General features: G+C 38.4%; 1 protein-coding gene across 1 annotated transcript in view; it reads left to right on the top strand.

The window, feature by feature from the left end:
- LOC124169100 (coiled-coil domain-containing protein 25) overlaps positions 1-24,296 on the top strand; it is a 37,661-nt gene extending 13,365 nt beyond the window's left edge. The window contains exons 4-6 of the mRNA XM_046547584.1: positions 1,866-2,045; positions 11,883-12,085; positions 21,462-24,296. Coding sequence (XP_046403540.1) covers positions 1,866-2,045; positions 11,883-12,085; positions 21,462-21,543 — 465 coding nt within the window. The 3' untranslated portion in view covers positions 21,544-24,296. The remainder of the gene's footprint in view (positions 1-1,865; positions 2,046-11,882; positions 12,086-21,461) is intronic.
- The last annotated feature ends 643 nt before the right edge of the window (positions 24,297-24,939 follow it).

Raw genomic sequence — 24,939 nt, 5'->3', positions numbered from 1 at the left:
TTTATCAACTTAGGAACAAGGTCTTGGAATGCATGTAGTTCGTATATCGGACTTACTGTATTCGGGAAGGTATCAACCATCGATTGCTTCATGCCACATTCTTCTATTGAGAAACTGAAACAAATTTTCCTGATTATATATATTTCCACGTAATTTAATCGCATGTATTATATACTGTTATTTTTCGACGATTCCTACTAGAAGCGTTCATACGAACTTTGTTATTACGAACCTCGGGTTTTTCGGTCACATGAACTTCATAATGACGAGAGTCTACTGTAATATGAAAGGGACAGCGAAAAGCAGCCGAACTGAGTTTAAAAAATCCACCTCACATCAAATCTCCTGAATGAAAAGATGATGCTCTTCTCAATCTGCCCAGGACTTCGCAGCAGTTGCCTCAGAAGTTTGCTCAAAGACCAAGGTTTACTATCCTGGAGAAGATGGTATTATTGATACCATCGCCGAAGTAAAGCCTTGGGACAAAGTTCAAGCAGTACCAGATATCCTTAACTTTAACATGATATGTAATACTAATGAAAGTTTTTCAGGATAGAAACATGCTAAAGATATCAACTTGAATCTATACCCATTTGTTGAACTGAAGACAAAATTTAGAGGTCAGTGGGTTCTGGTGCAATATGATGGTGATTTGTTTTTAGGATAAATCATAGAAATTGTCCCAGAGAATCAAATGGAAGTTACTGTTATGGTTCCCACATTTCCTCCTGGGCAATAAATGGACAATTCCACCTGATTGTGTTGGGTACAAAAAAGGGACAGAGGTGATTAAAGTTATTTTTCCTCCTACAGTGGTGAACAACTAAAGAAAATATCAATTTAACGTTAAATATGTTAAAATATGAACTCGGGTATCTTTCTCATTGTTTTTATGATTAATAGCATAGTAACAATATTTTATTTGTATAATATTTTGTTACCATTATTGTATTCTAATTAAGCTAAGACATTTCAAATGAATAAGAGAATAATGCTTATAAGCACACTCTTTTCTTCAACTGTAATTTGCTTAACAACCTTTATTGATAAGTGTGTTTTTGACCTTGATCACTCTGCTTATTTTAATAACTTTTAATCTGAAGTGTATGATATCCATATGTAACAAAAGGTAAAAAAATTTAACTTAGTTAAAAATATTTTGTTGCTAATGTTAAACATATGTATGTACTCGAAGCATGCTTTTTAAGATATGTGAAAAAAATGGCACTGTAGTATGAGAATTCTAATTAAGCTAAAATACCATTTTTCATATGATGAGCCAAGCAAGTGGTTGACCCAGCTTGTCCCGTTCATAACAGGCACTTTTTTTCCTAGCAACAGTTACAACAAAGGCTTAAAGCCAAAACTACAGCTTGAAAAATAGTTTAGGCCTACAACTAATAATTAATAATTGTTTCAGTGAAAAACAAAACATATTTGGAGCTGAAAATAATATATTAAAGTTGTAAAAATTAAAACCAATGTAACGATGGAATGGCCCAAAAAAAGTAAACAGGGATCGATTCTTAGATAATGTGTAAGCATGCATTCGTGCTGCCAATTTCTAATTACGTATCTATAAAATTAAAATGATTGAAAGATGGCAATGCTCTATTTATAAAATTAGAGGTGATAGGAAAAACTTATTCCGTGTTTAAATTCAGGGCCCAAAATGTAATGAAAATTGTTTCAAAAAATTTCGACTCAAAAAAATTTATGTATTTGTACACTTGTGTTGTGGGATTAAAACCTAAGAAATAGCCGTTTCATAAAATGGATGCATAGCAAACAGTATTAAAAGTAGTGGAAATAGGTAAGGAGTCTGATGTGGCACTGACTCATGACATCATTCCCTTGTCTCACAGGGTCAAACGCTCGATGACGTACCCACCAGTGTCATTGAAGACGCTGCGCAGCTTGTGAAGGCAAACAGCATAAACGGGAACAAGATGAATGACGTGGATGTAGTGTACACCATGTGGAGCAACCTGAAGAAAACCGAAGGAATGGAAGTGGGACAAGTTGGATTTCACAAGGACAGAGAGGTTTGTGTGAGCAGCATATCATATCTGTACATACAGCCATCACACACTCAGATTTTGATGAAGCTTGATAGTTCACATCCCTCCATGAGATACATATTGTGAAATTTTTCTTTGCTATCACGACGTTTTTCATAGCTTTTTGAAATATCAAAAATTTTGCCTAACCCCGACACCCGAGCTCTGCCAAAGCAAGGCATGACATCATATGTGCCTAAACTGCTGTCAGGAGTCAGGAAATTCCCTGAGCGCATGCTGTAAATATTCTTTTGAGGGAGGATTTAGCCCACAAGGTCACATAATTATGTGCTGTTATTCTTGGGTATGTTTTCCTATGGGTAGAGGTAAAGATTATCGGTGAATAAAAACTGTGAATTTCGTCATAAAAATCTGTCAATTTCGGTTTCAAATTTTGTCATAAAATTGCAATTTCGTCATAAAAAAATACAGTTTTGTCATAAAAATTCACTCACAAAAGTCTTTATGGTCTTACACAAAAAATATAATATCAACACATGTAAGTATGTGTTTATCTATTACATATCTATAATTTTTTTAATATGCCCTCTGAAATTATTCACACTCTGGAATTTAAAATTGGCTGAATCCTTCTTTTACTGGAATTGGGATCCATTGGTCAAACTTGACTTTAATTCTACATTTTTTGGAAGTTTAGTGGTTCTTTTATTTATATTTCCATGCATGGAAAATCCTCTTTCTGCATCTACATTTGCCACGGGTATCCACAGGGTTTTCACACAATTTTCTACAAAATGGGGAAAAATCATTTTAAAGGACAAGAATTAGTGGAAGTACTGAAAATTCTTTTCCTTCTTCCTGAACTGATCTAACAGAATCCTTCAAAGCAGAATAGCCAAAAAGTTCTTGAGTTTCTGTTAATGATTACAGTGGAAGCCCCTTATAACGAGTACGGGATATAGCGACAAGCTCGAATTAGCGACAGCTACCCAAGGAACCATTTTAAACCCTATGATTTAAATGTAAAATAAATTCGTATTAGCGAAAATGGCTCGATTCCTTTCTTGCGCCATTCATAATTACGACAGGTTGACTTTTTGACCACGTGCCACATCCCTGGAATTCAATGCTTTTAAAACGGCATTTTTTCTGCCAACGTCGACGTCTATATGTTCCGTATTCTCCTATTCTTCTTTCCTTAATAAATTTCTCGAGAACGCATTTCATTGCTCTTTTGTCATCTCCCTCCCGCGCCTCCGCAGTGAGGTTAAAAATTATTCCGCCCGTCTGCTACCACCATGGCTGGTAAACGCAAGTCTTTGGATTTAAAAACCAAAATGAGAATTATTGCAGATTGTAAAAGTGGAGAGTGTTCAAAGAGTGAAATAGCGAGGCGATTTGGAATTAATACATCGACATTGTTCTCTATTTTAAAGAAAAAAGAACAAATTCGTTCGGCAGTGCTTAAAGAAGGGCGCCCAAGCACTTAAAAACACCTGCGGCCCGGTGAGCATCCGCAGCTAGAAACTGCTCTTTTCTCATGGTTTTGCCAGCAAAGAGCCACAGGGATTCCTATCACCGGCCCAATGATGAAGGCTAAAGCTGAGTATTTGTGTGAGAGGCTTGGTGAAGACAATTTTAAGTGCTCGGATGGATGGTTTGCACGATTTAAAAATAGGAAGGGGATATCCCTTCACAAACTATCCGGTGAATCATCAAGTGTTGACGTTAATGCTGTGGAAGGCTGGGCTCCGGTCCTTGAAGACTATTTGGATAATTACAGCCCCTGCGATATTTACAACGCGGATGAGACGGGCATATATTTTAACCTTCTCCCGGACAAAACTCTCGCCACTCGAACGGACCCCTGCAAAGGAGGGAAGAAAAGTAAAGACCGCGTAACTGTTCTTTTATGCGCCAATATGGATGGTTCAGATAAGTTGAAACCGTTCGTGGTGGGGAAATCCGCCCATCCCCGATGTTTTAAGGGAGTTAAAACTCTCCCTTGCACTTACGAAGCAAATAAAAATGCTTGGATGACGGCTGCTATCTTCACGCAGTGGTTACGAGCGTTTGATGCCAGGATTGGTGGAAGGAATAAAAGAGTACTATTATTCATTGACAATTGCCCAGCCCATCCACCAATAGAACTAAGAAACATTAAAATTGAGTTATTGCCGCCTAACACTACGAGTGTTCTTGAACCACTAGACCAGGGAGTAATTAAGCTTTTCAAACACAATTTCCGAAGTTTACTGGTGAACTACTTGGTCGCTCGAGTACCTGGACGAAATTTAAAAGAATTGAAGTGGAATGTTTTGGATGCCATGCGGGCAATATCAATAAGTTGAGAAAAAATACCTCCAGCGCACATATCAGCATGTTTCCGGCATGCTGGATTTATTCGAGAGCAGAACGACGAGGCCATAGAGATTATGGAGAAGCGCAAAGGGAAAATGATGAACCTGATGCTTGGGTAGAAATTCAGGAACATTTTGGCTCTTGTGACTTTGATGAGTATGTGGCCGTTGATGAATGTGCGCCTGTTCGTCAAATGTTAACGGAAGAGGAGTTGATTGCGGCTGCGGAAGACGATGTCATTGCTGAAAGTAGTTCCGAATCTGAGGATGAAATGGTGTCTATGCCTTCAGTGGATGAGGTGCAACATGCCATTAAAATAATAACTGACGTTTACCGGGCTAGTGATGCTTCACCGGACGATTTTAATAAACTAAATGAAGTACAAAGATTTCTGCTCAAAGCAAGTGCGACCATGAGGAGTCTGAAGCAGACAAAACTTGATTCATTTTTTGTCAGCAAATGAATCTGTGATTGAAAATTTTTCTGTGTTAGATTTTTAAAAGACAATGATGTTCTAGAATATTTTTATGTTTATCAAGGCAGTTGTTTTTAGAGTCATTAGAGGAACCTTATTGACCATTTATCTACGGAAGTAACCTAGTCATTTTTCAAAGCTGCTGCGGTTTATTTATTTTTTGTTTTTTTATTTAATTTTCATGTTTTATTTAAGTCTTCCAACAAGTAGTTGGAGAAGAATATTTATTTTAATATCGCTTTTATACGTTGTGCTGTGTACTAAAGTACCGTATAAGCGCGTGTAAGAGGCGCACCTTTTTTCCCAGATATTGCAGCCGAAAATGGGGGTGCGCCTCTTACACAAACTTCTTATCTTCCCCCCCTCCCCTTCACCGGTTGCAAGTTCAAGGGGAGCTGAGTGGCCTTGGTTTTCAGCGTGAGTCAGTCATCTGAAACCCTGGGTCAAAATCAAGCGGCAGGCAGGGGAGTTTCTCCCTTAGTGACGTATTTTTAAAATGCTCCTGTTTGAATTTCTTGCAAGCATCGCGCTGTCACATCGGTACCCCAGAGGTGAACATTGAAAAGATCGCGCGGGGTGATTCGCTCCGGAGCGCGCGCTATTGCCACGAGTGGGCATCCCGCGGCATTTATACTGCATATAGTAATATTGGTGTCAAAACCTGCGGTTGAAAAAATTCGAACAAGTGTGCTCATTGTTGGACTTAATGGTGGATAGAAGAAATCGGAAATGCTTATAAGTGAAGAGCGCTGAAGGAGAGGTCGAGGGGAAGAGGGCTCCCTCCCCTCCGTATTTAAAGCTACGAGCGAAGGAGCAAGGGAAGAACACGTCCGATCTTGCATGTGACGTCGTTGCCTTTAAAGCGAAGGGGCGAAGGCGCAGCAATGTGATATACGCAGTTTGCGTTGCCTGAGTTTCCAGTCCGTCTCGTCTTGTTTGAATGCACTTATGCTGCGCTTGTTTCTTCCGAAATTGTGCTGTTTGGACTATGTTGAATATTAGTAGCCTTATTTTAGCTATAAATCTTTGTGTCAATCAATTAGAGTTCAAAAAACTTAAATGCTGTAAGATATACGTCGCGTTAGGTCTAATTCTTTTTAGAACCTCGTGTGTGTCATACAATTGCTGAAAGATATCGAGATATCTTTGAGCTCAGTAGGTGACTCACGTAGCATTTGACCTCCAGAAACTCGGGGAATTGAACCTGGTAGACCGAAAAAGGTCAGTTGGTGGAATGGGGTAGGGATGAAACACGTTTCCATTGTTCCCCTGTAACTTGATATTTTCCTGTGGAGTCTTGGAAAGGAAAAAAACGGCAGAGGCATTAGCTGATGGAGAGCCGAGTGTAGTTCCGTTAGGCCCCTTGCACACACACCGATTTTGGACGGCCGGTAAAATATTGGCCGATATTTTACCGGCGAAGCGATGCTTGCACACACGGCGGATTTTTACCGGTCAAACGATACGTTGCTAAGTTTTTGAGCCGGCGTCGGCGATCCACAGTGACAATAGCCGGCAGCTAACCGGCATTTTGCCGGTGCCGGCGTGTGGTCGGTACGTGTGCAAGCTCCAATGCTCTCCCATTGTTCACTATTGGAATGTGGACGGCCGATATTTTACCGGCCGTCCAAAATCGGTGCGTGTGCAAGGGGCCTTAAATCTACGACGTGGTTATTATCATACGGCGCTGAGATTGCCCTGATTGTTGTTCAATCTCTTGGGAAAGCTCATGCCATTTGCCTATCGTGTTTTGCCTTAAAATTTTCCACGGCTGCAATTCTATTGCAATACTCCTGCGAGAGCTTTTAAACAAAATTGTTCGTGAGTAGGACAAGCAACGTAGAGCGATGGCATATGCAAAGAGAGGATCGGAACTCTTTCTACTCCCTCTTATGCCGCCGCAGTTATCAAAGTTTCCTCTTTCAAATAGTACTGAAAGAGGACATTTCGATAACTGTCGAAATTCCAGGCATACGTCTGCAACACTGCACGATAGGATTAAAAAAATGTCGCAAAATATTTTTTCTTTATGGCTTCGATCCTCAAAATAGGGGTGCGCCTCTTACACAAGCTTATACGGTACATGAAGTTTTGTGGATGCAAATGACAAATGTTTTTAATGTCCTATCACATGCTATTTTTATTGTTTCCGAGATTAAAATATAATGACAAAACACAAGATGATTGATTTAGACGCCCTATAAATTGTATAAACGTGTTATTTTGCATGAATGCCAGTGACTAAAATCGTGTTCATCCTGCCGCAGGTATCCAAGTCAGTTCCAGTCAGCAATCCTATCAAAAAGTGTGCGCTACTGCCGCTAGAGGTCTCTACGTCCGCTGAAATTGCATCTCATTGCGTGAATATCTACGAAACATAAATATTGCTAACAGACAGACAAAGAGTGGACTTCATTTATCATTTGTCCTTCTATTTATTTGAAACAGTTTTTCACCCTTTCCACCGAAGATAATTGATATGACTAATATGCTTTTAGATGCCGTAATGCTGGTGTTATGCGGTTTCATGATTCCGATAGCATTTGAGTCGGCTATTTTGAAACACGATAGTAAACCATTCATACAGGCAGACTTGAAGCATAAGAAGATTACTTCCACCTTTATTCCGCCGTTAACCTGAAAAAGATAGAATTGCAATGCTCATGTGGAACCCTAAAATTTTATCACGCTCCTTTCGTCACCCAATTGCAGCAGCCACCCATCATTTTCATTACTACTCGGAAAGATAGAAGGTATGAATTTTTTAACAGATTCTGAAGTTTTAGCATTTAATAGTCTGATGCATAGCCATAACTGGTAGTTATGACATGTATATTTGGATAATAACAGCTCATAATGCACAGTTCAGTACGAGTGAGTCTGAAGCTGGGACTTTTAAAATCGACTTCTTAATGCCTCGGCATATAGCATCCTGCATAATTACATATGATTTGATCATAGATTGCAAGTGAATATGGTCATTAGTGAATTAAATATTCAAAATAATGATTTAAAATGGCTATCATGCTGCATTTTCGCCTCTCGGCAGAAACAGCCGTGGTGACGCCTGATGAGTGAATTTTTTGTGGCGATGTAATTGCATTCGGTAACAACGACAACTCACTATAGCGACAGATTTCTCTGTTCCCAACAGCTGTCGTTATAAGGGGCTTCCACTGTATATGAGGACATTAGCTACAATTGTGCAGAAGTCCTTCACATCAGTTGTCAATATACACCTTGAGTTAAATAATCTTCCCATGGCTGTGATAATGCTCCTCCCTGGGTCACTATACAAGGAATGACAACTTGATATTAGTTTTTATGCCTATTTGCTTGAGGACCTCACACATGGAAAGTTTAACAGATTTTTTGAGACTATTAAGCGAAGATTCATTTTCTTTTCCAAACTGTGCATTGCTGACTAGGGTAAAGGAATTCTATAAATTAAGGTTGAATCGGTTCTTAAATTTTTTTCGGTACCGTTCTAGTTCTCCCCCATCAGTTCTCGATACTTGGTTCCAATGATGAACTCTATTTAAATTTGCCATTAATTCAGGTAATTAAACAACCACAAGAAGTGGATGAAAATAATTTCACGAAAGATGTTAAATAGCAGGAAAGCTGTGTAAAAAAATTCAAGATCGCCTCCATAAAATTTACTAAGTAAAAAAGTTTAATGACGCATTGTTAAGAATGCATGATCGACCAATGTCTCATTACATCAGGCAGCCACTGGTTCTTTCTCCAGGTTTTTTTTTGTAACTTCTAAGTCAGATTAAAATACATTCTGTGATGTAACTAGCTTAAATTGTTACTTTAATTGACAACTGATTTGCATGCTTCACTGTCACAGTTCTTATAACCTCAAATATAAACTGCTCAACACACCGGTACAGCGACAACATTCATAGACTGAGCGGCCATGAATTAACGCAAAATTATAATGTTGTATTGCATTCTGCTGGATAACCACACTTCTCGACGCCTTCCATAGGTTTATCAACTTACGAAAAGGCTCTCGAAACGTATCTTGCTCCTATATCGCAGAATTGCTGTATATACACATGAATAAATCTTAAGACCACTCACAGACAAAACGATTTTCCGCTGGTGCCGTTCACAGCACAGCACACGGCGTTGCAGAAAGTCGTTTCGTCTGAAAGCCGCCCGAATTTCACGTGAACGGCGGACGGTGAAAAGTCGTTTCATCTGAAAGCGGCCTCAATGTAGCATAGCCTATATTTCTTGCCGTAGACGGAGTATCGCAGGGCCGGATTGAAATGGGCGCCTTGCCGTCAACGCAACGATGTGATGCAACTCGTTTGAAGACATCCATAGACCTACAGTAAGTTGAAAGAACGTCACCGTGCTGTGGCCAGCGGCAGAAGAAAGGTCAGCTTGTTTGAAAGCGGCCTATGTGGCAGCGGCTACAGAATGTTACAATGTTGGCGAGAGTGACAAATTGACGACCCCTTAAATGCGCATGCTAGGGAGCAACTCTCAAAAGAAAAAAACATTGACGCCATGCAATCGGAAAGTAATATATGTGTTTTCAAATCTTTTGTTTTTTACTTTTTGGTCTTGAATACGCTGCGAACTATTTCGGATTTGGGTGCCAAATTCAAATCCTCGCAACAGTTCCGAGCCGGTTCCAAAGCACTGACTTTATGCGGTCGGTTCTTGATACTGGTTTTAAAAGAAAACATAAAGTAACGGTTTTTTTTTTTACCGGCAATGGTGGAAAATATCGTTCCAAATTCGCAGAAAAAGTGCTTAAACCCTAAATTTCGTGGATCCAAGTGAACTTCATGCAACCTTGGAAATTTCGCTGTTTGCAAAAATTCGGTGCCCCTACCTACAATTATTACCTGGAATATCATAAATGCCGCATCAGGATGATGAAATACAATCTTTTTACCTCGTATATTTCAGTTATCAGAAAAATGGATGATAATGTTGCCACTCGTTTGTATAGTATACCTAAAATTGATGCCATGACCCTCATGGAATTTGTTTTGACAAATTATATATTTTATTATATATTGGTGCCAAATCGCGACGTAAAAGAAACTTGTAATGTTGGAGGATAATGATCAGTTTATTTGTGCAAGAATGCCTCAATTTTCCCGGTTTAAGGTGATATTCCATGTTTCGGTGCATTTTCTAAGCATGTACCACTCTGTTTATCCCATTTTCATCTATGAATTTTAATGTTTAGGTCAAAACATACATTACTTGACACAGTAGTCTCCAAGAGTTCTTCAGAAAGTACTAACGGTAAAGATTTACTGGTGGATATAGCTGGCATTAGCCTCAAGAAATATCTACCAACACCTCTTTAAATGAATCGGGTATAATAGACTTCAGTTTCAACAGGCTCACAAGCCCCTGCCCCATGAACCTTATGAACATGGGAGTCCAACGCAGTAGTGAGGGCAAAATTCCACTCTTTCAGGTGAGCTGCCTCACCGCTCAAAGCACACTTTGGGGTCTGCTCACACGGTGCGACTCCACAAAGCGTTTCTGAGATGTGGAGAGGGGAGGGGAAGAAAGGGAGGGGAAGGTGGTGAGGGGGCATTTTTGACTAAACATTCGAATTGCAAAATTTGCTACATAACTATTGAAATATTCTACACCCAGGGGTTAAACTATACTTATACCTCGAACTCATCTCGCTAGCTAATTGCAATGCTAATTGGGAGTCGGGTGGATGCATGGAGCGGGCACTGTTGAAGCAAGATGAAATTTCAGGATTTAATCAATCTTGCCTGCATATTTCTCATCATTGAAGTGAAATATCAACTGTATGCCATTAAGTGATGACCTAATCAATTAAAAACCATTGGTGGGCTCACTGTTGGGTTGTGTAGGTATGCTTCAAATATCCGTGTTGCTGCGCTTTTAGCCCAGCGGTGGACTGCTTTCGGGTGATTTTTGGCACAGATGACGTCATCAAGGCATCTTCAGCAGTGGCTGGGGGGATGGAGATTTCGGCACGCTTTAAAATTCATTATATTTATCATTCAATATCTCGCAAAGGAAAACTCAGATTTCTTTGTTGAATGCAGTAAATAATTTTCTGTCCGCTTCCTGTTAGATAAAAAAATTCATGCAAGTTCCCCGTTGAGTGGAGAGCCGTGTCAAACCAATGTAAGGTTTGTTGTTAAATGATGATGATATGGTATTTACAATGCAAATGAGACAGACTTTTCCTCTCCTGAAGGCTTATTCAAAAATGTAGCACAGTGGACTGTTAACATAAACACAGTGTTATGAAAAATGGCTGCCTCACTAGTGCTTAGTGCAGGTATGCGGGTATTGGAACTACTCCACTTGCTGATGTTGACAGTGAACAAATGAAAACATAGTAAAATGCACACCAGTCTTTCAGTCAACCATCGTCCGTTGAATTGCCGAATAAAAAATATAGGGTACCATTTAAAAAAGACAAACCGCTGTTCATATCTTTGTAAATAACAAAGCTACAAGGAAGGCAATCATGCTAATTAATGTCCCCCTGACGGCTAATGAACATTTGCTTGACACATTTTTGAATTTGCATCTGGATAAAAAGTTATTTTGGGTGGTCAAGATAAATGGGACACTCTGTATATTAAAGTGCACCACAAACTCAAAGCCACTGCTGAAGAAGCCCTGCAGAATGTGGGCATAACAAACATTTGAACATCAAAGTGGGTGGAAAAATTGTAGTTTCAGCTGCATTAAATGTCAGAGATGCAGCACATGATAACAAAGTCAATCGGTCGTATTTATGAATGGTGCAGGTGAGGAATCGAGCCAATAATGCTGATATGAATTTATTTTTCATGCAAGTCTATGGTTCCTTGGCTATCTCTCTGATTCAGGCTTGTTACTACATCCCACACTCGTCATACATATATGAGGCCTCCACTGTAATTAAGTATGCATGTACTTTGTGCAGCCAATGCAGGAAATCATATTTTAGGGAGTTGTTTGTTATGAGCGAAAATGGTAATTATCTATCCTGTGTGTTGTTGCAGGTGAGGAAGATTCGTGTGGCCAAGAGGAGCAATGAGATAGTGAACCGGCTGAACAAGACGAAGACGGAGCGGCAGCCGGACCTTCGTGGGGAGCGAGAGGAGCGAGACCGCAAGGAGCGGGAGAGCGAGAGGCGGTTGCAGCGCGAGAAGAGGGAGCGCGAGAAGGAGGAGGAGAGGCGCAGGGAGGAGGAGGCCAAGATACGGTGCGTCCTATCATCTGCCACGCATGCCATCTATGCATGAGCTCTACATGTGTATTGCAGTGTACATATATATGCAACCCCCCAAGCTGCCTCAATAGGCATGCAATGGTGGGTGTAAGGTCTCCACAGCCTTGAAAACAAAAAAAGAAAAAAAGACTCATTTTGGTTGATATGCGCATAGATAAATCTAATTGTCAAAGGCATTCTTAAAGTACCAAAAAATGAACAAGTTAAGAAATGTACGAAGAAAGTTGTGTTCCACTTTGAATACAGCTCAAATGCAAATGGAAAACTCTTTATTTGTCAAAAAAAAACTCAGGGGTTAGGGTACCATTGAAACTTATCCCTTAACCTGTGATGTGCGATCTGAGAGACTGCTGCATTTCTAAAATTATAGAATATTTTCAATTTTATTACTTCAAAATATCTATAATTCTTGCTAGCTTCATATTTTTGTATAATAAGGACATAGGACCCTTAAAATTTAATGTTCATATTACTTATTTCTGTAAATTTTAACTGAATTCGATTAGCTGTCTGTGAGACCTCACCTCTATATTGGAAAAATCAATAAACGTAATGCTAACGGAAATGATTCAAAAAGTTGTTAAAAACAATTCTTAGTGATTTATCAATTAGAAGAATAATTAATAATTTCTAAGGAAGCATTTTTAGTTGCACAGCATGGATAATTTAGTTCTTAATTTTTCTAAAATACATAACGTAAGAATAAATGACTTCAAATCGTTTCTGAAGGTGAATGCAAAACGAATAAAATCCAGTTTTTATTGGAAATATCACCCATTTTGTTCTTTAAATGTTAAGATTTTAGTAGATGTTATATAATTACAGTAAAAAATGGTTAATTTTTCGTACCCCTAGCAGGCAGTACGCTTATAATGTATTTTGAAATTTGCATCGAATGGAACCCCGAAATCTTGCTTGCCCACGCCTGGAGTGCAACATTCATTTGTACGCATCTTTTGGCAGTCGGTCTCCCTTTAAGTATTTTGGGATAGAACATCCAAGCATTGATTGTTACCGCAAGAAGAAATAAAAAGGGCCTGGGAAACACAGAGAGTAAAATGTCGAAATGTGAGTGCCGTTATGTCTGCGTTTGTCCAAAGCGTGTTTTTTACTATTTTTGTCGGCTATTTTTTTTAGCAACCAGAAAACCCTCGAGTGTGTAGTTTTTGAAGGAGTGCAAAAATCTGTCGACTCATGCCGAAAAATACAACTGATTGTAAAGGGAGGAGCACAGATGATGAAAGGAGTGATGTAATTAAAGTTCTCACTAGGCAAGGACAATTTTTGAAGTGATAACTACTTACTTAGACACTTTTTTTCAGGTGGGTAAAAAACTCTGAACTTGCGTGATCATCACCTCAAAATCGTCCTCGCCTCGCTGTTAACGAAGGAGAGAGAAATAAAGGGAGAAAGATTTTTGAATTTGCTCATTCCTCTGGTATGAAAATATCGCCTGCTATCTTTCATATCTCACAATATAGGTCCACATATACAGTGGAACTTGTTTAGTACGATTCTGAAGGGACCACAAAAAATGAACGTACTAACCAGGAAAACGTGCTAACGAGGAAAGTAAAAAATAGCAGTCGGGGTAATTGCAATCTGTGGAAAAGTCGTCATAATTACAATTACTATCGGCAGTTCTCGTAGGACCGCCTTCCTGAACTCTTTTCACCTTTAAAATAAAGAAAATGGGCGCTACATTGAAAAACAATACCATGTGAATAAAATCACAATGTTTCATAGATTTCCCGAAGACAATTACATGAAAACGGCTTCTTTCTCCCGTGATTTATCCTACTTGTATTTATAGAAAGAGGACAAGTAAAGCTAAGTCATTTCTTTTTTGTCACAGCATACTCGGAGAATATAACAACATCCCTGAGTATGTCAACGGGTTGTTTTTAAACATAAAAATTGGACAAAATTATATTAATCTTAAATTATGGCAACAGCCGTACACATTCGCTTCTGGAATAAAGCCATATCGATTGTTATATCGATCTATATATCGAATAATAACACGCAAGATTATTAGATTACGACGTATTTACAAGAAGATTTTATATTATACAGTTGAAATTTACTTTAAAAATTTGTTTAATGTCGTCTGCTTTCGTGCCGAGATCAAGTATTTTTAATCTAAGCTTCGCGTGGAGATCCAGAGCATCGTCTGCTCCCGCAGCAGTAGTCAAATACGCACGTACTCCGTATCATTGACGTCGTGCAGTACTGCTTTAGATAAAGTGGGATTTGGATAAGACTCATTTCTTCATCATGATAACTCGTGCAATAGCAACAATTGCCCACTCGTGAAATTTGTGCGCAGTGGGCACTCCAGAGGCAACAGAAGGTGAGGAGCTCGGGGTGGGGAAAATTGGGGCTTCTCATTGGCTGCAGTTTTGCATAGTCAGACATTCCTGATAAATTCATCACGTCATAAGAATTGAGAAATGCATTTGGATAAATCACGGTCGAAGAAAGATATGTAGAATGAATGCAAGAATGTTAATGGCTAGTAATAATAAATTCAATCATGAATTCGGAGCTTTACGACCCTGAAGAAGATACTGGAGAACGAATTGCGGGTTGCGTCACGGCTAGCAATTGAGCGTATTAACCAGGAAAGCACAATTTTTTCAAACGTACTAACCAAATACTTTTGCCTATATTTTGTTCCTATGGTACCGGGACCGAGAGAAATCGTCGTACTAAGGAGGAAAACGTACTAAGGAGGAACGTACTAACCAAGTTCCACTGTACTGCATATGAAATTTGAAGAAAACTATAAATGTATTTTTGGTGAAAACGTCATAACTTTATCTTGAGTATGAAAGGAGTTATGAATTTTTTATTTTCTCAAATATTTTTACCGCGCCATTCAGCCGCTTGCTATTTCGTGGCAGTTTTGGGGGTACAATAGTGCCATAAAACGACCCTTGTCGGCAGGCCTTAAAATATGAACAGATGCCTGGGGAGTGGAGGCCATGCAATACCAGCTTACAGCATGTGCCTAGAGGTTTTTTTTTGAGAGTTTGTTTTTGATTTCAACATTCAGAAGCACGTTTCCCTATGCTAAGTGCACGTTGTAAGTCCATTCTCTGTGGTAGTACAGGTATAGAATGCACTCAAAGAAATGTGTAACTCTTTCAGTACACCTCTCGCAGTTCCCTGCGACTACATAATAAGTGCCATTCATAGCAATTTGTATTAAATTTACTAAATGGTGACTATTTTCTATCTCTATTGTATCAATTATCAAGATAGACTAGAGAATTTGACTATGTCGCATCCACACGCTTGCTGTGTCACCGTACCGTCCCCGGCATGATCCAGAGTCAACCTCACGCTCGTAAAAACAATGTAAAATTAGGGGCTGCAAGTGTGAGTGGAATTTTACTTCAGATTCACAATGTAAAAGCTTTATAGAAAGGGTTGGTATAAATCACTTGCCGGAAGTCAGCAGTGGTATCTGCATTTTCTCTACGTTTATTTAAAAAAACTGTCTTTGTTTGATAATAAAATGAAATCTTTGAAAAACCTCCGAATGAAAGAGAAAGAAGTGTTCATTAACATGGTAAAACAGTTTTGTCAATGAAGCTAATCATGAAAGCACTGTAAGAGTATAAAATTGGAAATTTTCAGAAAAAGATCGAGGGTGGTAATTTTTAGCTAAATTTGTTCAACTTTGACATTAAATATATTTTTAATATGAGGGCACAGGAATAAATAAATCAGGCAAGCCATGCACAATTTATTGAAGAATATATTTGCGAAGTTTCAACTTCCTAGCTCAAAAAAATCGTCTTGACTACTTCTTACCCTCTGCATGCTAAGAGAACAAATACCGTATATCTCCGAATATAGTCCCCCCCCGAATATAGTCCCCCCCCCAATTTTGAGACCTCAGTTTTGGGAAAAATTTTAAAATGTAAAGGAAGTCAATTTTTCTGTGGTTAGCAAGTTAAGATTCTAGATTCGATAAAAACTATTATTTTCTGTGAAGATTAAGAACAAATCTGTTCACATATTTTCCATCACAACAAAATAACTATACCTAAAACATGTTGTGATCCATTGCATGTATCAGTAATTTATAGTTCCTTAACCAGATGTAATGAAGAAATGAGAAATTTTTTTAAGTATCCAAGGCTATTGTATTTTTTAAACCTTCACAAATTATTAATATTTTTGATTTCCAAATGACTACAGACAATGTCAATATATAAGCTTTAACTTAAAGCCCATAAACAGTATTGCATTTGGCCCTGAAACTTCCTTAGATCCAGTGTAACACACCCATCAAGTCATCACAAATCCAAGTGACCTGAAGAATTTAGGAAATCTAAATAAAATTGTGTTAAATAAATTATAAATATTATAAAAATATTGCTATCAAATGCCTGCTAAGCAAAACAATTAAACTACAGGACTTACAAATATCAAAGTAATAAAATTAAGAAATAAACTTTTTCAACAAACATTAAAACTAAAAAAAAAAATTATATCAATTTTCAATGCCTCGTCGCGAATCATTGCATAGGTTACACAAAGAGCTTCTGCTCTGCATTTGCGCACAAATTCGACGATATTTTCCTCTAATTCTTTGAATCTGCCGCATCGAGACCCCCGAAAAGACTTCCGCGATGTATTAGCGCTTTGCAAGCGCTGTAAATACTATGATTTACGGCGTATTCTGCAACGGCTATTTTTAAATTGGCATCGAAACTCCGTCTTTGAAGGCCTCTAATCTGCGGCAGGATTGATCCTCATCTTTCTACTTGATCCATCACCGCACTGTTGAACGTAAAATTATTTTTAATAAAGAAAATATCGCGGAAATAATTGCGAAACGTTATGCGACGTAATTTATCGATCCTATTTACCCTGACGAATTGAAGATATTCCTCAATAAATTGATTACACTTTCGATGCTGAGTCGCTGTATTTCCATCAAATGCAGTAATGCCGGCGCTTCTGGTTTAAAGTCGTCGATTATTGCGCCTTTTCAGAAACAAATGCATCACCTATTGCGCATTCTTGTCCAGCGAAGGCGGTAAAGGAAGTGGTTGTAAACACGAACCGCACGGGCACATGGACGTATACAGTAGACTCTCGTTAATACGAACAACGTTATTACGAAGTTCTCGTTATTACGAAGCAACTCGTTGGTCCCGACGAAAAGGCCTATACAAGCTATAGTAAAAGAAACGTTATCACGAAATTTTCGTTTTTACGAAATTACGAACCTTAATCCCGGTCCCAGCGATTACAAAATGAACTTTATTACGAAGTTCCACACATAAGCAACGGTATTTTGGTGGAAATTCACTACGATAAGTTTTAATAATCGCGCCTCGTTTAAGTTCTTCTCGTGTTCTGTGCTCAAGAGCGTCAGTTATGGTTCTGTATTCAGTTTATACTCAACATTATATAGTAAGCTTCATTCCTGTGGAGTCATTGTGACCCACTCATAACCGCTTGTAAATTGGACGTATAGTCTTCTAACGCACATTCTATTTACGAATTTTCGGAGGTACGAGCATTCAAAATTGTCAAATTTCGGGATTTAGCGCATACGTGTAATGCAGTGTTGCATTCAGAAGGATAACAGCACTTCTCTATTCCTTGCATACAGTCCGGCCGGCGAGATTTGTCCGATGACGGCACAATAAAAGGGGCAGATAACCCTGGGCCAGCACGGTTTACAGCCAATCGCTGTCCCCCAAACGCACCTAATACACCCTTGCCTAGTCATACAACGTCAAATGCGTAAGGAGTATTGAAATAAGCCTGATCCACCCAAACACTCTCGGCGGCCGGACTGTAGGTTTGTCAACTTAGGAACAAGGTCTTGGGACGCATCTAGTTCGTATATCGGACTGACTGCGTTCGGGAAGATATCAACCCACAGATTGCATCATACCGCATTCTTCTATCGAGAAACTGAAACGTATTTTCCTAATTATATGTATTTTCACGTAATTTAAACTCGTTTATTATATACTGTTTTTTTTCGACGATTCCTAAAAGAAACGTTCATACGAACTTCGTTATTACGAACCTCCGGTTTTTCGGTCCCGTGAACTTCGTAATAACGAGAGTCTACCGTAGTAGCTACGGACGCAATGAAATGCTAAATCGTCACGAAAGGTTCACTTTATCTGTTTATTTTTCGCAATTATTTAAATCGTGTAGTTATTAAATGAGCGACGGGTACATATACTATTGATTCAAATCTAGTGTTCGATTAATGTAATGATAGTGTGTGTTTAGTTTTCATTTTAATTATTTACTGTTTTGCGTCATTAAGTGATCAGTGTCGATTGAATTATTCTAACAATACTTTTCCAAGAAAAATTAGCGGCTACCCGATGGATTCCGTGAAAACGCATGTTCGATATGCTATTTGAATTGGAATAATCGTATCTGTACAACATTTGTGGTAAAAATTGTCTTAATTTCCGGTAAAACGTGGCAGTATTTACTAATATCTCCGATTATAATCCTCATAAATATACTCAAATAGAAAGACTACGAGAACATTAGCCATTATGCCGTTATTTATTACTTTATGGTCACCTTTAGTATGCTAAACTGGATTATACTCGATTATAGTCCCCCCCCTTACTTTTCCGCGGCCATTTTTGGAAAAAAAGGGGGGACTATATTCGGAGATATACGGTATGCAGGTGTGAAGAGAGTAGCCTTCAGGAGAATTGATTGGAAAGCCGTGTTAAACCAATCTTAGGCTTGGTGACAAGTAATAATGAACTTGCCTTTCCCTTCTACATTCTGCAAAGTCTTTTTGTGAATTGCAATTCTGGGTCAAAGTGAATGACACCATGTTATTCTTAAAGTATTGTAACCAAGAATTTTCTCTGAATTAGTCGGTTATTCCAAGGCCATTTAAATACCTTCTCTCTATTACTTTTTGTAAAAAATGATTGTCGGATTTTAAGGCAGTAGTGAACAACAAAGATCTCTAAAAACAAAGAAGACACAGCTATGTATAGCATATTGCATCGATTCTTTGCTGTTGAGGCGCGAGTGCCTTGCTGTGAAGACATATTCTAGAAGATGGAGCTGTAGAAATGGGGAGAGCCTGTTTGCTTTGTCATGGCCTGTACAAAGAAGTTCATTTCCAGAATCCTCCCCCATCAGTCTATCCGCTTCATATATATATATATCGATGGATATTTGTACAGATGGAAGCACCCACACAGCAGCTAGCATTGATGAAGGGTGCATTCTGAAATTTACTACCAGCAGTGTCTGTGCTATTGTGAAATATGCATCAGAATGGAATGCAGAACTGCCACAACTCTGTAATTTTGGGACAGTCGACAGCACATTCTCTGGTACAACGTAGATAACGGACAGCTGAATGAATTATATTTAACGCTGTGTAAATGGATCTCAAGGGACTTTTAATTTTAGTATAGTAGATCAATTAGTTTTAATTTAAAATGCAATTTCTGGCGGAGGATAATATTTAGATTCAGAGTTCAGGAAGTGTACTGAGTACACATGGTGGTGGCATACAAAATTTTAATCGCGCATACTGGGTACACATGATGGCATTTAGGGTTTAAACATCAAAGACTCCCTAATTATGCGTAATATATAATACATGTTATAGTCACCACTACCACAGCACCCAAAATGTGGCATCGTCCAAGTCTTGACGATGCCGTGTTCCGGGTGCTCAACTTCACCACCAGTTAGCCAGATACTGCAAGCAGGCCACTGAGGCCCTCTCACCTGGCTCTGGAGACCTCTTAATTCACTGATAAAGCTGCATGAATTTCCATGTATCCTGCCAAGATCTGCTGTCCCTTACATGGACGTATTTTTTATATTATTTAGGACAGTGTATTTTATGCAATTGAAATTGAGGCTCAGTAGTGCATTACACTTTCTATGAGGTCATTACATTGGAAGCCTACATTGCACTACATAGGTGGTGTGATGGGCCACCAAACTGCTGTTTAATATTTAGCACGTTCTCTTTGGAGCTGAAGTATTTCTGTGACCTGACAGTGGGTCACTCCCAGCTTCATTTTCTAGAGGTCTCGGCAGCATCCTAACAATGTGAGTGGGTTGAGGGAGAGTGGATGATCATGTGGCAGGCAATGTTTGGGCCCGCAGCGGCCTGAACCACGCTAGGATCCTTTTATTGTGAGATTGCAGTGCCTGTGCTAATACTGTCACTATAAATTTAATAGGAAAATGATACTATTAGGTAATTCGCAATTTACCCCTGACCTGAAAACACATGATTACTTGGTATTAATAGAATGGCATAGGCTAATTGACTTTATTTACTGCTATATAATTAAAAATTATTTATATCCTTGTGTAATGTCTTGGCCCAGGCCCCAAAGTCGCGGGTTGCACGTTTTATAAGTGTGTGTGTGTTCTTGAGCTTGGTGTCAGGAAGCAAATTATCACACACAAGTATTTCAAGTATTTAAGCCAACGTTTATTTCCAAGTCAAATTCCAATTACCATATCAGTTCAATGAAAAGACATTAAGTAAGGATGGACTTGTGCATCTAGAATAGCCAAAAGTTAGGATATTATGTATTAAAGTCTCAGGAGGGAGAGGAGATGCTGGTGATGGCATGGGTGGAGACGCTTAGTCCTCACGGCCCTCACTTTGACTCCAACTGACGGCTACATTGTGACTAACCACTGGCGAGTCTACCTAGTGACCGAGTGAAGTGAGTGAGAGACCATGCCGTTGTACTTATAGGGAAGGTGAAACGAGGATGTTTTCGACAAAGAGGAAGAGGAAGGTTTAGGCATTCTTGAAAGTGAAAGGTGCAAATCCCAATGCATAGTTTGTCCAAGCAGGCTATTCTTCAGAGATGACACACAACAACTCATTTAGGCATATTTTTTGGAAATGGAAATCTTCCATTTCCAGATCACTTCACTTGCATACATAGTTTCATATTTATGTAAAATACATAAATGGAATAATTGGTAAAGTATGCATGAATGCTCTAGGTTTTGAACTTCTGGCTGAAAATAAGTTTCAAAGTTGATGAAATTGATAGAACTGCTAATTTTTGGGGTATCCTTAGTTTGTTATTCGATTATTGCGTAGTTAATTTAAGTCAGTCATACATATAGATTTTTATAAACAATAGCAAAATAATTATGATAAAAATGATGTGCTAATTATGACAGTACATAATTAGCAAGACTAAAATGCATAAATCACAGGAGCGCTTCATTTTAACCAAGACAGTATTCAAAATATGTTATGGCCTCTTTAAGATGATATGTGTACTGCAAAGAATTGGAAACTGTTAAATGCAGGAAATATTTTCAATTGCAGAAGCTACAGCACATTGATGGATCCAGGAAACATGACTTCCAACCAGGATGCTAGTGGCTACGATTCGGATGATTTCATGTGAAAATGGTCCATGTCTCTATTGTTCTTTTATGCAATGGATTACTCTTCATGTGAATTGGTGAGGTGGAGTTCCTCTGTAAATAAATGGTGTTGTGAAATCCATGATGATCGTCATTCGTACCTCTTCTCATCGGCATTTTTTGATAAAGGTAGCATTTCTTTTTTTCTTTTCATAGTAATTATATTCGACAACTTTGTGGTAAATACCAAAATGGCCCTAAGCTCGTATGTGACTGTGTTAATTAAATTATTATTAGACGATAGATGATATTCAAAGAAATATTAGCCCTAGATCATGTAGAGATATGTGTTGATAGTACACCCATTCAAATTTTATTTGCATAATCCAAATTTATAAATTAAAATTTTTGGAAGTGCTGAAATTAAAAGTAATTTTACTTTTATTGATATGCAGAAAGCCAAATTTTCTATTTCTGATTGCTATTGTACCATATGGTTTCTTACTATAGTTCTGTGGATGTGTAATATGTTCATCAGAATTGTAATTATGATAAAAACTGTATTTACTGTCCAATATTCAAATGATTGTGGTTATATGTCCAAACCACCATAATGTTCAATATAGCTATCATACATCGCTGAATGTTGCTAGATGTCTGTTTCTTCAAGTTTTTAAATATAAGTTAACTGTGCCAGCTCTGCTAGAGAAGCATGTATTTTATTTTTGTAATATGTTCTCCTGTAATATAATACATACCGTATTTCCCGGCCTATAAGACAACGGTGTATAAGACGCACCTTCATTTTCAGGTTAGAATTGACGAAAAAACTCAAATACTTGGGCCATACAGAAAAGAATCAAAGTAAATATTTTAATGATACCATTTTTTACAAACACAGAACTTTAACATAAAAAAATTGGCAAATATGTTAGTTTATTCATCAGAGAATCCCAAAAATTCCTCATCACTGCTGCTAAAATCATAAGTGTAGTTCGGGATTCGTTACTTTCCTCGTACAAAATGTCATCATCACTTCCATCCGGCGCATTGCTAATTCCACGCTTTTTAAAGGCTTTATGACTGTCTCACTTTTAACTTTCTGCCAGGAGTTTTTCACCAACTCAGAAACACTAGAAATTGACGGCTGTTTCATTCTTGCCGTCAGGGTGACATCATTATTTGGTGCCTCAATCCACTTTATCCATTCTTCATGCGTAAATCCCTTGAATGGCTCATTGACTGAAACATGCAAAGGCTGCAGTTGAGAAGTCAATCCACCAGGAATCATAGCAAGATGTGTCTTCAGTTCAGTAGCAAGGACTTTAGCTGACTCCGTTATGTGGGCCTTGAATGGATTGCACACCAATGAAGACAATTTCTTCAGAAATGCACCTGGACGCCTGGAACACACCTTCCGCTACCACAGTGTCATACCCTCTCCATCCATCCATCCTTTAAGATGAATGTGAATATAAATTCGGTGTGGAATTGTAAATTTAGGCAGCATTTTTAGTTTAAAGATTAACAAAGGAGGGGTTTTGAACTGTCAGCACAACATGCAAGGATGACAGTATAGAGCATTTTTTCATTACCTGAAGTCATTATCATCACCGTCTGGGAACCTTTAATGTCCACTGTTCTATTTGATGGTGCATCAAACGTCAAGGGAAACTCATCCATATTTCCTATTTGTCCTATCTCTAAAAACTTCATTTTTCTCAAGTTTATCATTTTTGTGGAATTCGATAATCTTTCTTTTGTATTCAGGTGGCAGTTTTTGTGCTATTGTAGTTCTAGAATGCATGCACAGACAATTTCTCTTCATAAATCTTTCACACCACGATGTTGTACTAGAAAAATCAGCAATAGACATATCTACGGCTAATTTTCTCGTTTCAATTAAAATCATTTTTGTCGAAACCATGATTCCCGTTCTTCCTGTGGTTTATTATCCAGTTCTTAACATGATTCTCAAGCTTTGGCAATTTCAGAGAACATGAAAGTAAAGTTTTTTCTTACTCTTATCCGCATTCACTAAATCCATCTTCTGCTTCCTCCATTCTTGTGCCATCTTCTCAGTCGGAGGTGGGTCCTTGCAGCTATTAGTTTGTGAGCGTAAAAAGAGGTATGAAGAATAATTAGAAAGAAATGTATTATGCCCTGAACACCACTCTTAAGCCCTGATGAGCGGAACCAGAACAGTTAAGTGGACTGGAACGGAACCACGGAACATGTATGAATGCATGAACCAAATTAGAACTTGTGGTATTTTCCTTACTATGTACTTGCTCATAAAAGTGTTATTAATGACATTGTAATGAATTGAACTATTTTCAGTGTCTGATATCGCATCAGCTTGGTTATTATAGGACGAATTTATACCGGCATACCATTAGCGCATAAGACGCAGGCTGATTTTAAAGCACATTTTGGAGTAAAAAAAGTGCGTCCGGGAAATACGGTATTTTGGTGATTTTTCAACTTCTGGAAGAAGTCGTGATGGATAGTAAGTTTTTGTTCTATCTTTCATTTTTTTTCAGTTACCATGGAAAACTGAGGAATAAATTTCAATGATCATTAAAAATTTTTAAAATGCATGCCTTGTTATATTTTATATCTTTATTGCAGTTCCATTTGTTAGTTACTGAGCTTAGCTCATGCCTTCAGTTTCAATTAAGTCTCTTAAAATGATCGTTTGAGGCATAACTTTGTGAAAGCGATATGTGAAAGCACAAAGTTCTTTTTTTTTTTTTTTTTAATAAGTCTCTTAATTAAAATCTGTTCAAAAGTATATATGCACTGGTCTTATTTTTCCTCCTCACCATCATGGTCTTCAATGCAGGCCTTTTATTCTTGGGGTGCTGCCGCATGCCTTCAATCACCATTCCAATGGAAAACGGGGGAGTTGAGCCATAGAGGCCTCAAAGAAGCTATGAGGAAAGAAAAGGCTCAAATGGCTGAATTACCTATACATATCTCAGAATGCTTTTCCACCTTGCAGAAAATTATCACTGCGTTGGTGTGCGGGAAGAGGATTTTGCATTTGATTGCATGGACCAGCCTCTCAACGGGGCACACACACACCCTCTCAAACGCACACACATTGGGGCGTTTGCCTTTTGCGTCCTTTCACCTGTTCCTCGTCCCCTTTGCAGCCTTGGCTTTGGAGCTCTTTTTTGACCTTATTTCTCAATGGAAATGCTTTGTGTGTGTGTGCAACTGTTTATCGAGCGTTTGCGCATGTGCATCTTTCAACAACTAGGTATCCATAGTTAGGCTCCTTGCCATTGCTGTCTTGCAGATTACGTCTGGCAAATATTTATGCCACCAATTTTCTGAGACGAGAAAATGAGAAAGTGGAGACGGGCTTTAAGTGAATTTTAGAACAAGGGCCAGAGAAGGTGCGAAGAAGAAAAGGAAATGAGGATTAGAGT

The sequence above is a fragment of the Ischnura elegans genome, chromosome 12, assembly GCF_921293095.1.
Source record: "Ischnura elegans chromosome 12, ioIscEleg1.1, whole genome shotgun sequence".
In the NCBI taxonomy this organism is placed as follows: Eukaryota; Metazoa; Arthropoda; class Insecta; order Odonata; family Coenagrionidae; genus Ischnura; species Ischnura elegans.
This window is presented reverse-complemented; position numbering and strand designations above follow the sequence as displayed.